Source organism: Myotis daubentonii, chromosome X (assembly GCF_963259705.1).
Source record: "Myotis daubentonii chromosome X, mMyoDau2.1, whole genome shotgun sequence".
Classification (NCBI taxonomy): Eukaryota; Metazoa; Chordata; class Mammalia; order Chiroptera; family Vespertilionidae; genus Myotis; species Myotis daubentonii.
The window spans coordinates 116,037,618-116,053,214 of NC_081861.1; the positions used below are offsets into that span (position 1 = coordinate 116,037,618).

Below are 15,597 nucleotides of genomic sequence, written 5' to 3' on the forward strand. Positions count from 1 at the left end.
ACACTGAAAAAAGAGATAGAGGAAGACATAAACCGATGAAAGAAAAGGCCATGTTCATGGATTGGTAGAATAAACATCACTAAAATGTCTATTCTATACTACCCAAAGCAATCTATAGATTCAATGCACTCCCCATTAAAATACCAATGGCATATTTCACAGACTGAGAAAGAACCCTCAAAAAATTCATCTGGAATAAAAAAGACCCCGAATACCTGCAGCAATCCTGAGAAAGAACAACAAAGTAGGAGGGATCTCAATACCAGATATAAAGCTATATTACAAAGCCACTGTTTTCAAAACAGCCTGGTACTGGCACAAGAACAGACATATAGACCAGTGGAAGAGAACAGAGAACCCAGAGATTGACCCAAGCCATTATGCTCAGTTAATATTTGACCAAGGAGGCAAGAATATACAGTGGAGTCAAGACAGTCTCTTCAATAAATGGTATTGGGGATATTGGACAAATACTTGACAAAAAAAGTTGAAACTAGACCACCAACTTACACCATACACAAAATTAAATTCAAAATGGATAAAGGGCTTAAATGGAAAATGGGAAATCATAAAAATCTTAGAAGCCATAGGCAGCAAAATAGCAGACATATGTCGTAGCACTAGCTTTAACGATACAGCTCCTATAGCAATGGAAACTAAGGAGAAAAATAAATGGGACTACATCAAAACAAAAATCTTCTGTACAGCAAAAGAAACCATCAACAAAATAACAAGAAAGCCCACTGCAGAGGAAAGCATATTTGCCAATGTTATCACGGATAAGGCTTTAATCTCCAACATTTACAGGGAACTCATACAACTTAACAAAAGGAAGATAAACAACCCAGTCAAAAAATGGGCAACGGACCTAATTAGATACTTTTTGAAAAAGAACATAAGGCCAAGAGATATATGAAAGCATGCTGAAAGTCACTGATCATCTGAAAGATGCAAATCAAAATGACAGTGAGGCACCATGTCACACCTGCCAGGATAGCTATCATCAACAAATCAACAGGACAGAAGAAAACTGGGTAGACAAGGGAGGGACCATAAGAAGAGAAAGTAGAGGAGAAACTAAGATGGCAGCATAGATAAACACCGGGAAATTGCCGCCTCCCACAACAATTGAAAAATACCGCAAAGGACAGAGCAGACATCATCCAGAACAACAGGAAGGCTGGCTGAGTGTAAATTCTACAACTAGAAGGAAAGAAAAGCACACTGAGAGCCAGAGGAGCTGCGGAGGTGAAGTGCAGAGGTACGGCAGCTCACGCGAGCGTGGAAAGGGGGTGGCACCTGAGGATGCGGCTGTCTTTTTGTATCACAAGCTCCCGACTGCTCTGAACTCCGGTTCCGGGAAGTCTCTGGGGACCCAGGACTCATACGGGGAGAAGCTAGACTGTCGGGCAGCGGGCGAACTTGAGGGCGGCTTTCCCTCAGAGCTGCATGCAGCCGTTACCGGGACACTGAGACTCGGGACTCCTTAGGGCTGGGCGGAGAATCAGCCATAGCTGCTTGCTTCGCCCTTTGATTCCCTGAGACCCCGCCACACCCAGGCTGTGGCAGAGGCTTTTGCATGTGAATGTACCAGCCCTTTGCAAACTGATAATTACCTAACTGCAGCCGAGCCAGGCAGACCCGGAACTTCCAAGAGAAGGCCCAAGGCCCCGCAGTGGCTTGCATTGCTTCACAGCTGAGCCTCTTCGTGGCTCCTGCTGTGTGGCCTCAGGCAGAGGCTGAATTAGCACCTCCTTAGATCCAGGAGCCACTGTACCCAGTGGTCAGAAGGGGACCATCCAGATTGCAACTCCTCAGATCCATAAGGGACACACTCAGGGAGCAGACTCAGTGAGCATCAAAGCCCCACTGAAGCAAGTCTTGCCCCAGAAGGTGTCTTCAGCACAGAAGTTCTCCCACTTCAAACACAGCTGATTCTCACAGCCAATTGGCCTGGAGGTCAATTCCTCCCAGTGATCCTACAACAACCAAGGCACCAAGAGTGCACCAAGAGTGTCCACCTCAGGTAACTGGGGAGGCTGAGCCACTGGTCCCTACAGGACACCTGGCGCGCAGGGCCACTCTATCAACACAGGGAAGCAGCCAAAATGCAGAGACAAAGAAACAGGTCACAATTGGCAGAAATGGAGGAAAGCAAACGACTGGATATAGAGTTCAAGGCCACGTTTATAAGGTTTTTCAAGAATTTTATGGAAACCGCCGATAAATTTAATGAATCCCTCAATAAGTATAGTGAGACCATGGAGGACATGAAAAAGGACCAACTAGAAATTAAGCATACACAGACTGAAATAAAGAATAATTTACAGAGATCCAACAGCAGACAAGAGGATCCCAAGAATCAAGTCAAAGATTTGAAATACAAAGAAACAAAAAATACCCAACCGAAAAAGAAAAAAAGAAAAGAGATTCCAAAAATATGAAGATAGTGTGAGGAACCTCTGGGACAACTTCAAGCATACCAACATCAGAATTATAGGGGTACCAGAAGGAGAGAGAGGGCAAGATATTGAAAACCTTTTTGAAGAAATAATGACAGAAAACTTCCCCTACCTGGTGAAAGAAATGGACTTACAAGTCCAGGAAGCGCAGAGAGCCCCAAACAAAAGGAATCCAAAGAGGACCACACCAAGACACATCATCATTAAAATGCCAAGAGCAAAAGATAAAGAGAGAATCTTAAAAGCAGCAAGAGAAAGACAGACAGTTACCTACAAGGGAGTACCCATACGACTGTCAGCTGATTTCTCAACAGAAACCATGCAGGCCAGAAGAGAGTGGCAAGAAATATTCAAAGTGATGAATAGCAAGAACCTGCAACCAAGATTACTTTATCCAGCAAAGCTATCATTCAGAATGGAAGGTCAGATAAAGAGCTTCACGGATAAGAAAAAGCTAAAGGAGTTCATCACCACCAAACCAGCATTATATGAAATGCTGAAAGGTATTCTTTAAGAAGAGGAATTAGAAAAAGAAACTCTTACCATTTGCCACAGCATGGATGGAACTGGAGAGCGGATAAATACCACAGGATCTCACTCATTTGTGGAATATAGTGAACAACATAAACTGATGAACAAGGACTGATCCAGAGACGGAGAGGCATTGATTGGACTGTCGGGCCTTGGAAGGAAGGTAGGGGAGGGTAGGGGTAAGGGGGAAAGATCAACCAAAGGACTTATATGCAAGCATATAGGCCTAACCAATGGACACGGACAACGGCGAGGTGAGGGTATGAGCGGGGGGGGGGGGGTAGAGGGCAACGTGGGGACAAGGACACATATGTAATATCTTAATCAATAAAAAATATATTTAAAAAAATCAAATCAAATCAACAAATGACAAGTGCTGGAGAGGATGGGGAGAAAGAAGAACCCTCGTGCACTGTTGTTGGGAATGCAGACTGGTGCAGCCACTGTGGAGAACAGTATGGGGTTTCCTCAAAAAACTAAAAATGGAACTCCCATTTGACCCAGTGACCCCACTTCTAGGAATATATCCCAAGAAACTAGAAACATCAATCAGAAAGGATATTTGCACCTCTGTGTTCATAGCATCACAATTCACCTTAGCTAAGATTTGGAATCAGCCTAAGTGCCCATCAGTAGATGAATGGATTAGAAAACTGTGGTACATCTACACAATGGAATACTATGCTGTGGTAAAAAGAAGGAATTCTTATCATTTGCAACGGCATGGATGTAACAGGGAGCATTATGCTAAGCGAAATAAGCCAGTCAGAGAAAGATAAATATCATATGATCTCACTCATGTGGAATATAATGAACAACATAAACTGATGAACAAAAACAGATCCAGAGACAGAGAAGCATCGATCAGACCATCAAACCTCAGAGGGAAGGTAGGGGAGGGTGGAGAAAAGGGGGAGAGATCAATCAAATGACTTGTATGCATGCATATAAGCCTAACCAATATACACAGACACCAGGGGGTGAGGGTATGAGTCGAGGGTGGGGGGAAATGAGGGGATGAGGACACATATGTAATACCTTAATCAATAAAAAAATAAAGTTATAATTTTTCAATTGAAACATTTAAAGTATGCTTGCAAAGAAATATAAGTAACAAAATAAACATGATGATGCTTCTCCTTCCTTCCTTCTATTCTCCTTTGATTCTTATTAATTTCTTTCCTCTCCAATTCCGGTATCTTCATGAATGTGAACTGATGATGAAGTAAAAGCTAATATAATAAAGAAGTTTGTAAGATATCTCTAGCCACAAAGTACTTTAGCAGAAACATGTGGCTGTTGGTCTATTACGACTCTTTTACAATGTTTATGAAATTGAAATGAAAGAACTAAATGCCCCTGATTGCATAATTAGAATACAATAATTAGAACAAGACAATGTTGACATGTTTGTGTTCAAAACCTTAAGATGAGTAGGCAAAAATGATTTTTGTTTTGTTTCATGTTATGCTGCAAAATAGCCTTCAGGGTGTGGGAGGTGACGGAGAAAGAAAAAGACAACACTTTCAACTATGAAAGTGTAAGAATACAACTGGCATAAGGACAACAGAAGAGAGTCTTCTCTATGAATAAACTCATTAATTTGATTGAAAAATATAACCTCCAGAGAGCAAAAGAGATTTACTGATATTTCTACAGAGACATACAGATAAGCAGAGCAAGTTCCATTGACTTTAGTGATAATTACGGTTAGGACATGCAGGGGGAAACTGAAACCTTTGTGATGGCAAAAGAAAAAAATGAAATCAAGTCAGTGAGGAGGCCAACTGAAGTTGTGTTCTGGTTTCTATCAGCAGGAGGAGAGATATAAATAGTGTCTTGGTAAAAATACAAGCTATCACATGGGAAATAATTGTGAATTACCATCAACACTTTGGAGAGAAGAATTTGTCCAACAAATCTGACTCATCTTTTTTTTTTTTTTAAAATGTCTGTTCCAATCTTGAAATGAGATAACATATGTGAGAATGATTAGAGCACAGTGAGGTACTGAACAAATGGGTGGGTTGTTTTGTCCTGGGGAAGTGACAAACATACTGCATATGTGAATATATGAATGAGTGGATGAACAAATGTATTAATTTCCTTAGGTTGTTCCTCAAATGAATTTGTCGAAATAAACATGTTAACAATATAATCTCAAACTCTTACTTTTGATTTTATATTACAGTTTAATTCATGTTTTAATTTTTCCAATAATGTTAAAAAGAGAATTTCTTGTAGATTAAGATGCTTCAAGGACCAGGAACAGCAACATCACCTGAGGACTTGTTTAAAATGCACAATCTTGGTCTTCACTCTTATCTACAGAATCAGAATCTGCAGTTTAACAAGAGTCCAGCTGATTGCTAAAAGCACATTAAAGTTTCAGAAGCACTGATATAATTGACATAATTATATTAAAATTATAAATCTATACTCCTTTGTAGAGCCCTATTTTCAATATCTTCTTTCTCTATTTTTCTATCCACTGAGATGGGCCAAACATTTTAACTGCTTTCTTAGAAGCTCCAAAGATGGTGCTAGTGATGTCTCATTCAGTCCTCAAATGTTGATGTAATCTCTCATGGGTGATTAATGGGATAGCAAGATTGTTATGCAAGAATATATAATAGAGACAAGAGGAGAGTACTGACAATTAATTACTGACCTAATAAGCAGTGCTTATTAACCTATAGAAATTTGATCAGGTTCAAATGGGTATGGTTGGCCATGACAATTTTTTTTTCTGTAAATATGCACTAAGTATGTGGGCACTCTGTTCCAATAATATAAAATATATGACTCATAGCTTAAATTATAAACAGAAAAGCCAAATTTCCATGATTCATAGAAATGAGAGTAGTAAGTAGCATTTCTTTTGGAACTGTGCCTTTTCACAAAGGTAAATAATGATAGTTACAAAATTAAGTTTAATAATGCATTCATCCTTCTAACAGTTCTTCTCTACTATGTTCCCAGTACTGTTTTAGATACCAGGAAAATATCGTGAACAGACTAACTCCCTCTGTTATTGAACTTGCATTCTGAGTCGGGCGTGGAGGGGAGACAGACATGTATATCATCAGATGACATTAAATGATAAAAAGGCAGGGAATAGATTTAGAAAAGCAAATGTGTGTGTTATTGTGTTTAGCAAAGGCCTCTCTGAAGGAGAGCCCTAAATGAAGAGAGCAAACAGCCATGCATATAGTTGTGGCAAGGGATAGCAAATACGAAGGTCCTGAGGTGGGAAAGATCCAAACACTGCTACTTCCATGTTTGAGAAACAGTGTGACCAATCTGACAAGAGGTAAGATAATGACATTTGAATTTATGACTAAAAAATGATTCAAATAAAATTAATAGGCTGGTTTAACGGGAGCATATTTAATAAAAGTTGACGTTTTTATAATCTTAATTCTGATATTTCTGACTGGGAAAATGGTTGCATTTTTTACTATGTCTTCCTATGTTTGATGGATAATTAAGTGATGCCATTTATTCATTCAAGAAATATTTACCATGTTTGAGTCTAGTACAGGGGTGGGTAAACTTTTTGACTCAAGAGCCACAGTGGGTTCTTAAACTGGACCAGAGGGCCGGAACAAAAGCATGGATGGAGTGTTTGTGTGAACTAATATAAATTCAAAGTAAACATCATTACATAAAAGGGTACGGTCTTTTTTTTTTTTTTTTTTAGTTTTATTCATTTCAAACGGGCCGGATCCGGCCTGCGGGCTGTAGTTTGCCCACGGCTGGTCTAGTATGTGCCAGAAACTGTGCCAGAGGTCATATAATGACATAATGAAATTGAGAGTGAGCTTTTATTGCCATATGAATGAATATACATTTCAGAGTGTCAACAGTCCGTATTCATACTAGAAACAATTTAAACAGTCTTCCAATCACTATATTTAATAGTTGTCCTTGGTTTGTGATGACCTCTGTGAGTTTCTTTATCTGCTTTGTAAGTATTTAATCAGAAAGACTGAATTGAGGGTTAACATAATGTATTGAATCTTTTGCATCCAGCTATGCAGCTTTTTTATTATGTTACTACTAGAGGCCCGGTGCATGAAATATGTGCATGGGGGGGCATCCCTCAGCCTGGCCTGCACCCTCTTGCAATCTAGGACCTCTTGGGGGATGTCTGACTGCTGGTTTAGGCCCAATCCCACTTAAACCGGCAGTCTAACATCCCTCTCGAAATCCAGGACTGCTGTCTCCTAACCCCTCACCTGCCTGCCTGCCTGCCTGATCACCCCTAACCACTCTGCCTGCCTGCCTGATTGCCCCTAACCACCTCTGCCTGCCTTCCTGATCACCCCTAACCACTCTGCCTGCCTGCCTGATCGCCCCTAACCACCTCTGCCTGCCTGCCTGATCACCCCTAACCACTCACCTGCCTGCGTGATTGCCCCTAACCACTCACCTGCCTGCTTGATTGCCCTTAGCTGCTCGCCTGCCTGCCTGATCGCCCCTATCCACCTCAGCCTCAGCCCCCGCTGCCACAGCTTTGTCAGGAAGGACGTCTGGAAGGTCATTCAGCTGTCCAGTCTAATTAGCACATTATGCTTTTATTATTATAGATTACTATTTTGAATTTATACTTTCAAAATTCAAATGATTTTGTTTGCATTTTTAACTTTAATCTTTTGCTGGATAGTTGAAGAATGTCATAATTAAATTGTTGTTGAGCTGCATGGATGGAAGGATAAAATAAATCAGGGTTTTGAAAACAATGGCATATATTTATTTCACAGAAACCTTTTTCATCACAATTATATTTCTCATGTTCCATTCAGTGGACAAATAAACATTAATAGACATTTAATTTTGAGGGAAGGTTGAAAATTGCCTTTCATTTCTAGTTGTTGGAAGGGGAACTTTGCAGGTCAGTTCTTTCTAAAGTATTCGTTATGAGGTTGTGGACTAAAATGGGGCTTCGAAGACCAGGTTACCGGGTGTAATATAATGGTATCAGAATCAGTGGGAACTTTTGAAAAATGAACATTACCTGTTGTCTTTGGTTTCACCCCTGGCCCAAGATATCAGTATACCAATTGGTGGGAGTGGATCATGCTGTAGAGAAGAGGATGGATACTTTCATTTTAAGGGGAAAAACTTTAAAATTTGTTTTTAATTTATAGAGGCTGTTTATTAAAGTTGGGGACAGTGAAACAAGGAAAGGCCTAGTATAGAAGAAGCAATGGGAGAGAGACTAGGCAGGGAAATGAGCCTAGGCTGGGCTGCTTTGGCTCACTAAGAAGTCAGAGAAAAAGAGGCCTTGGAGACAGGTTCAGGGAGTTAGCCTGAGATGAGCTGCTTCTGCCCATTGCTCCCTGATTGCAAGCATTGTGCGGTCTTCTAGAGTTTAGGACAGGGGTGGGCAACCTTTTTGTGAGTGCGCGCCAAAACCAGCAAAATCTCTTACTCAAAATTCTTCTGCGTGCCAACCCTAATTTTTTGAGAACATGTTATGCCTACTTGATATCTCTTAAGGTGTACGTATGTGAAGAACCTTGAAGAAATAATAAAATTCATTCGAGCGACGAGAACACAGTATATGATGATGAAAACTACATTTATTTTTTAATGTATACATGTACACTGATAGTCCGACAGAAAACTTTATGACTTCGTTTGATATTATCAGTGGGACTTTTGCTGCTGCATCACTGATGACAGAGATTTTACACCAGGTTTATATTTTGTGACCTTCAGAGATATGCACGAGCTACTACTTTCATCCGTCAGGCTACTCCTATTACGAGACTTAACAAAATTCATCACTGAGAACAAAGATTCACAAGCGTGTGTGGATGAAACCAAAACACTGGTCGGATCTAAGAAGGCAGGGAGAGTTAAGGCAGAGGCATAGAAATTGTTCCTCCTCTCGTCAATCCATGTCTATGGTCTTTAAGATAACTTGTTATGTAAAGTTATTATCTAAGATTCACCTACACTGAATTTATCTGAAAAATAAAAAAGTTGATACTAAGAAAAAAATTGTAAATGGAAGATTATAAGAGAGGGTTTTGCATACCAGCAAAAGTTACTGGCATGCCATGTTTGGCAGGCGTGCCAGGGGCTGCCCACCCCTGGTTTAGGAGATGCATGCCTTTGGGGAAAGAAGAGGGGAGGGAGAGGTATGGGAGTGCTCTTCTGTGGGAGAGCACATTCTGGGACCTTTGTTAGAGGGGTTTTAAAAGGTGAGAGTTTTGGGGAGGTTTTGGGGGAGGATCTCAATAGAATATTCATGTTTTATGCTGATGTGCTAAAATGAGATTTATTCCCTTAACTTCACCTGTCCTCGGGTGTGGTTTGCACAAATGTCACTAATTGGAATTCTATTCTCTACTGGAATCTCCCTGAGTAGGGTGATTTAAGGTATTTATTCTCTGGTTGGGGCGAAGTATGAACCATTTGTTCTTAAGTATGCTTAGTTATCAAAGATAGGATTTTATAATTTACTAGATGGCTGTAAACTTCTTGGCCATTTAACTGTCTGTCTCAGTTTCCCTATTCCACTTGTCCTGGCTTATTCCCCCTCTGAGACTTCCATTCCTGACATTATTTAGGGGTGATGAGGAAGGATGTTCTGTCTTCAGTAACTGCTTCCTGCTGACAAGGGTCATGGTCCCTGCCTGCATAATGTCTCGCCCTGTCTGATCAAAGGGAGACAAGGGAATGGAATTTGAGACTGGAACAGAGAGGCTGTTAGCTAATTTTTCCAAAGTAGGGATGGGCCAGAATTCCTGAAGTATCATCATCTTGATATGGAATTGTTGTATCCTAGAGGTGACAAATTTGACAAGAAGGTTAAAAAGGCATGGCATAAAAATGTGGAGAATTATAATAACTAAAGGTCTGAGGAAAGATAAGAACCATGTGATAGAGGGTGGGACAGACTTTATAGTGCCCCAGATTAAGTTGGTGGAGGGGCTTCTCTGGATGAAGGTGTGTCACCTGCCTGAAGCACTTTGTTTACTTAATTCAAATTAGGCTAAGGGATACATTCTAAGATCTCCCTTCTGAAGCAGCTTCTTTCCACCTGAATCTCTTGGGCAGGAAAGAGGAAGCAGTTTCAAAGTGGCAGAACCTTGGTCCCTTTAATCTCTCCTTTTAAATAATAAAGGTTGACATTCTGGAAGCAGAGCTGATAGATTGCTTCATATTTCATTGACTCAATTAAGTAATCATGAAAATAAGTCAGTTCAGTTAAATTATTGAGTCTCACTTCAGGAGCCAGTGATGCAGATGGGCTTCCAGAGTGAGACCTATATTGTATATGCAAAGCAATTAGGTAAATAAGGTGCATGTCTATGAGAACAGAGAAACCCCAGAAAGGTTAATGAACACAGAAAATTATAAACTATTTTTTGAGTTTGTAAAACTGTCAGTTTAGGAGACTTTCAGATGCAAGTATTTTGCTGGAATAAAATCAAGTAGTGATAATCTGATAAATTCTCTTTGTCTTGAGTTTAAGTATCTCTGGTGATGTCATTGGCTGCTCAAGTAAATTCTCTATAGATTATAGTCCATCAGTAGTTCTCAATAATTCAAATCAAAGGATGGTAGAAAAATGAAACTTTCGTTTGGAAGAAAATTAGAAAAATCAGGATCCAATTCAGTTTATAGGTGAAAAATAAAAATATGAAGAGTTAACTGAATTAGAGCCTAATATCCATAACTATGTATTATAGATTCTATCAAAACACAATTTTTCCCTAAAATCATCCTTATTTTTTTTTAATTCTCACTCAAGTATATTTTTTCCATTGATTTTTAGAGAGAGGGAGGGGGAGAAAAAGAGAGAGCAAAAAACATTGATGTGAGAGACATCAATTAGTTGCCTCCTGTATGCATGTCCTGACCTGGGCCGGGGAACGAATCTTCAACCTAGACATGTGTCCTTGCCCTGGAATGGAACCTGTAACCCTTTGGTGCACAGACTGATACACTGACCACTGAGTACAACCAGCCAGAGCTAACACCTCATTTTTATCAAAGATCGCCAAATCAAGACTATTTACTGCATTAAGTCCAGTTTCAATTTGGCCACAACAAGAATGGTAATTGATTATATAGGCTTTTCAAAATCTGCTTTGCTGGAATCTCATAAGGAATCTCCAGATTGAGTTTAATAGCCCACAGGGTGAAGAAGCCAAGCCACACAGTTGCCACCAGACTTTTCCTGCAATACCTATATATTTGGGTGGATTCCTTAAGTTTGAGGTTCCCAAAATGTCTTGAGGTTCTTTCTTTGCCACCTCCCAGGAAACCATACTTTATTCTTTTTCTGGAAAGACTGCCAGAACCATATGAATAAGCCAGATACTAGGCTGTTTCCCCAAGGGGCTCTTATTGTATTTAAAATAAAGCTTTTTGGTGGCATTCAAAGTCTAGGCATGTGTCTCTCCATCATGATATTCCAGCCAAAGTCTTGGTTAATAAAACCACAATTGGAAACTTGTTTTATGTGTCCTCCTTATCAGCATTATAAGATCAGTGTTCAGTATACTATGGTTTCCAAAAATGCTTTAAATGTGCCTTCATACAGAATATTTACCTTAAAAATAGATATTAATACTTCTCATTTGAGTCTCAAATTTGTGTTGAATTAATGGATTAAATAACCTCAATGTTAATTTTCATCCTTACCATGAAGTAGCCAGATATTATCCTATGTCCCTGATGCTGAATTCTAATAGAGAAGGTGTAAGAACTTGGTTCTAGGGCACATAATCAGGCTGCAAACCCAAGCCTTTGGACTTTAAATTCATTACCCAGCCCATTGTTATGTACATCTTTGAGAAAACATTATTTAACTTATCTATTTATACATAATATATGATTCCCAAACTTAGTTGCTGAACACATAATTTATCATTACATCATGATTTTGTAGATGATTAATATGGGCCGGGTTGTTGTTCTGTGATTTCATATGGCTGGGGTCACTCATTTGACTGTACTCAGCAGAAAGCTCAACTTGTAAGATAGCAGTTTAATCTTCCTGAGTCACTTTCAGCATGGACTCTCCTCATTCAGTAGTTGAGGCTGGCCTTCCTCACATCATGGCAGCTGGGTTCTGAGAGAGAGAGAGAGTCTAAATGCTGCCTGCTATCTTATAGCCTACAGATACAACTGGTGCATTGTCATATTCTATTGGTTAAAACAAATCGCTAGGGCAGTTCATATTCACAAGGATGGGAAATAGACTCCATCTCTTGATGGGAAGAGTGACAAAGAATCTGTGGCTATCTTGAATCACCCCACATATTAAAATAATGGAAATATAAACAAATGAATACCAAGATACGTTTACTAGCTCAATTTCCAAAGATGGCTCTCACTTCACTTAGCCATGTTCATGTTGAGTTAGCTATATAAAACTTTCTAAAAATTGGGATGTGTGAACTGCAATAAATCAGAGACAGAATAACATCACAGATGGTTGATTGTGGACTCTACTTACCTTCTTAATGTCCAAAACATGCCAAACAATGTGAATACACCATAAAGTATTAATGTCAACACTGTTACCTAGTTATGAATTTAATAATAGTAAGTAAAGTTGATTTTATAGAGATAATAATAATAAACATCTTTCAAATTTTCAGTTTACATAAAGTTCTAATGGATCTTCAGAATCAGCAACTAAAAGAGTTAAATGATTGGCTTACAAAAACAGAAGAGAGAACAAGGAAAATGGAGACAGAGCCTCTTGGACCTGATCTTGAGGACCTAAAACGCCAAGTACAACAACATAAGGTTAGCATATGTTATGCTATTTACTTTCTACTGGAAAAGTAACTCTTTATGTATAGGTATATCAGATACACATGTATATACATTGTTTTTTACAGATAGGAAAGAATTAAAACTTCAATCAAGAAGAGTTTTAAAATAATTTGTGCCTAATATTTTTGGAAATATTTATTTTTCAAATACAATAGAACTTGTTTTTTCATATGTGAGAAGAAAATTAAAGCATATTCCTGGAAGAGAACTATGTGTGTATATTATTTCCTGGCAGAGAGTCTCTGAAGGGATTACCTGCAATGCAAATTTAAGTAATAAGACGTGTTTTTTGTTGTTGTTGTTTTTTTTTTTTAACATTTTTCCCCTTTAATTTATAATTTCTTGGAGCAGGCCAAGTTTGATGAAAAAGTCAACATTTATAACATTGCTTTCCTATAAAACACAACATCTAATATTTCTTGCTTATCTTTCTTCAGTTTGTTTGTAGATTTTCAACTGTGCTCCCTGCTTGCCAAAAATAACTTATTGTTTCTGTGATTAGGATTTCTATAAGAATGTTTATGATCTGAAATTTTAAGGGGGCTTCTTCTATAATCATTAACTCTGGGCCTTGTCCAGTCTATCAGGACACACACATACAGAAAAACCTTCATGACTGGCCCAGGATTTGGTTTATAAAGTTTAGCAAAAAAGATATGAGAAAGTGTGGTTACATTTGAATTTCAGACAAACAATAAAGATGTTTTTAATTATGTATGTGTCAAATTATTCTTTATTTAAAATTCAAAATTTACTGGGCATCCTGAATTTTATCTGACTTTACTCGTGATCTGTGTTTCTTAGATTTATGGCTTTTAAGGGAAATATCTTCTATTTCAACTCAAACCTCCTAAGTCTGCATTTCACCCAACTTCATTCTCTCCTTTTATAACACTGTCAGAACTAGCTTCACAGTTCTTCTGTGCAGATAAAAGATACCTTTCTTTCCACGTCCCACACTCTTTTCTAATGAACTTTGGGTTTCAATGACACATGAGACAGGCCCTTACTAATACTGCCCCCAAAGCTGTTTATTGCCACAGAGGTTTAAGAGCAATCAGTTTAAGGAGACCTATAGCTCTGGTGATCCCCATCTATTACTCTAACAGGAAGAAAAGTATCAACTGTATTTTAATTTTTATTAAAATGGTGCTAGGAGAAGTTAACTTGTCACATAAATTTAAATTGAACATCTGATAAAGCAGTTAGATACAGTGCTAGATCTTGAATTGGGCCTCTTCTCCTGAGTGGACCCTGCATTCCTTTGGTAGACTCTGAGCCTGTAGTTTTCCCTTTAGGCTTCACTGGCAGTTGCATGCAGACAATTTCTGTATACACCAGTGGCTTCTCTGAGGGCACTTGCTGGCTGTGGGAGAGTCTCAGCCAGTTTGAGGCTGGGCAGGAAATGGAATTAGTGTTTTCAGAGCTGCTGTTAACAACAAGAGATGGGAGATGATGGATAAACACCTCAGAATCATTGCCAAAGTCCCTTTCAGTTCCCACAATCCCTCAGAAATATCCCAGCAAGACTGGACCCCAGATGTTTATGGGGTAACATGTCTCACATTCCCAACCTTTCATATTGTCTCCTGAGATCACTTCCTGAATAAACTATTTGCACCTTAAGTCCTTGACTCAGCACCTATTTAGGGAGGAACCTATGACAGTCTTCCCATTCTGGAAGCCATTATACTATCCCAGCCTTACCACTAACTAAAAGTGTGCTGTTTAGAAATGACTTAATCTCTCAGGCTCTCCATCTCTTCACTTTGGAAATAAAAGTGAGACAGTTGGTTTCTAGTGTTTCTTCCAGTCACAATTTTAATGTTTCCATTAGTTTGGGACTGTGAGGCATTTCAGGAAAAGGCCAGACGAAGGGCAGTATCATTGAATACCAGGGGGAAGGATATTGGCACTGGATGCCTGGAGTCTAAGAATGAAACTAGTAAGAAAGACCCCAAAAGAGTCATGGCAGAAGAATGGCATGACTTAGGGCAACTATGGGGGAAAGTCTTAGCTTGAAACTGAACAGACTCTATTAAGGTTAGGCCACCCAGGTTCTTCAAATCTGACAATTACTTGAAATGATTTGTACTTTCCTCTGGAAGATATAAAATGAATGGAATGGACAATATTTGGCTAATACTGTCATAAAATTGGAATAGTTTATATTTGAAAATTTGCCATTTCTGATTAGTATGAAATCGCTTTGAAGAGAATAATTTGAAACAATGATATGCAAGTTCTTTGTATAATCTTGTACATCCAGGACTTATTCATTTAAGAGCATAAAAGGAAGCAGAAGGAATGGGTTTGCTGGTTCAGAAAGTGGGGCCAACTTTCACCTTTAACTATTTAAACCCACTTCGGGATTATTTTTCATAAAATTAAGACAAGGAAAAGACACAGTCAAGAGAAAGCCTGCCAATTGATAATACTCTTTGTGTTACTTGAATTAATTATAATGAGAAGAAAATGATTTAGCTATTTCAAACAATTTATAAAGGAATTAAATGTATTTAAATGTGAAATGTGTATAGTTTCTTAAAGTTCACACTATAAGTAGTGAACTTTTTGTTAGTCTTGCCATGATTTATAAAACAAGATAAATTTTCTTTCTTTAGGTAACTGAGTTTAATATACAGCCTTATTAAAATAGATATTGATCCACTTTGCAGCTTTTATTCCCAAGAATTTTAAGTGAATAAAAATAAGAAAATGTCTCCTTCTGTCAACAAAATGAATCAGTAACTTTGGAGTAGTCAAAAAAGCCACCCCACTCTGCTGCATGACC

At 38.7% G+C, this 15,597-nt stretch overlaps 1 protein-coding gene across 3 annotated transcripts in view; it reads left to right on the forward strand.

Moving 5' to 3' along the window:
- Window positions 1-15,597, forward strand: part of DMD (dystrophin) — a 2,282,236-nt gene that overhangs the window by 615,087 nt on the left and 1,651,552 nt on the right. For all 3 annotated transcript variants that reach the window (XM_059679269.1, XM_059679268.1, XM_059679270.1), the window contains exon 12: window positions 12,623-12,773. In XM_059679269.1, the coding sequence (XP_059535252.1) occupies window positions 12,623-12,773 (151 nt within the window). The remainder of the gene's footprint in view (window positions 1-12,622; window positions 12,774-15,597) is intronic.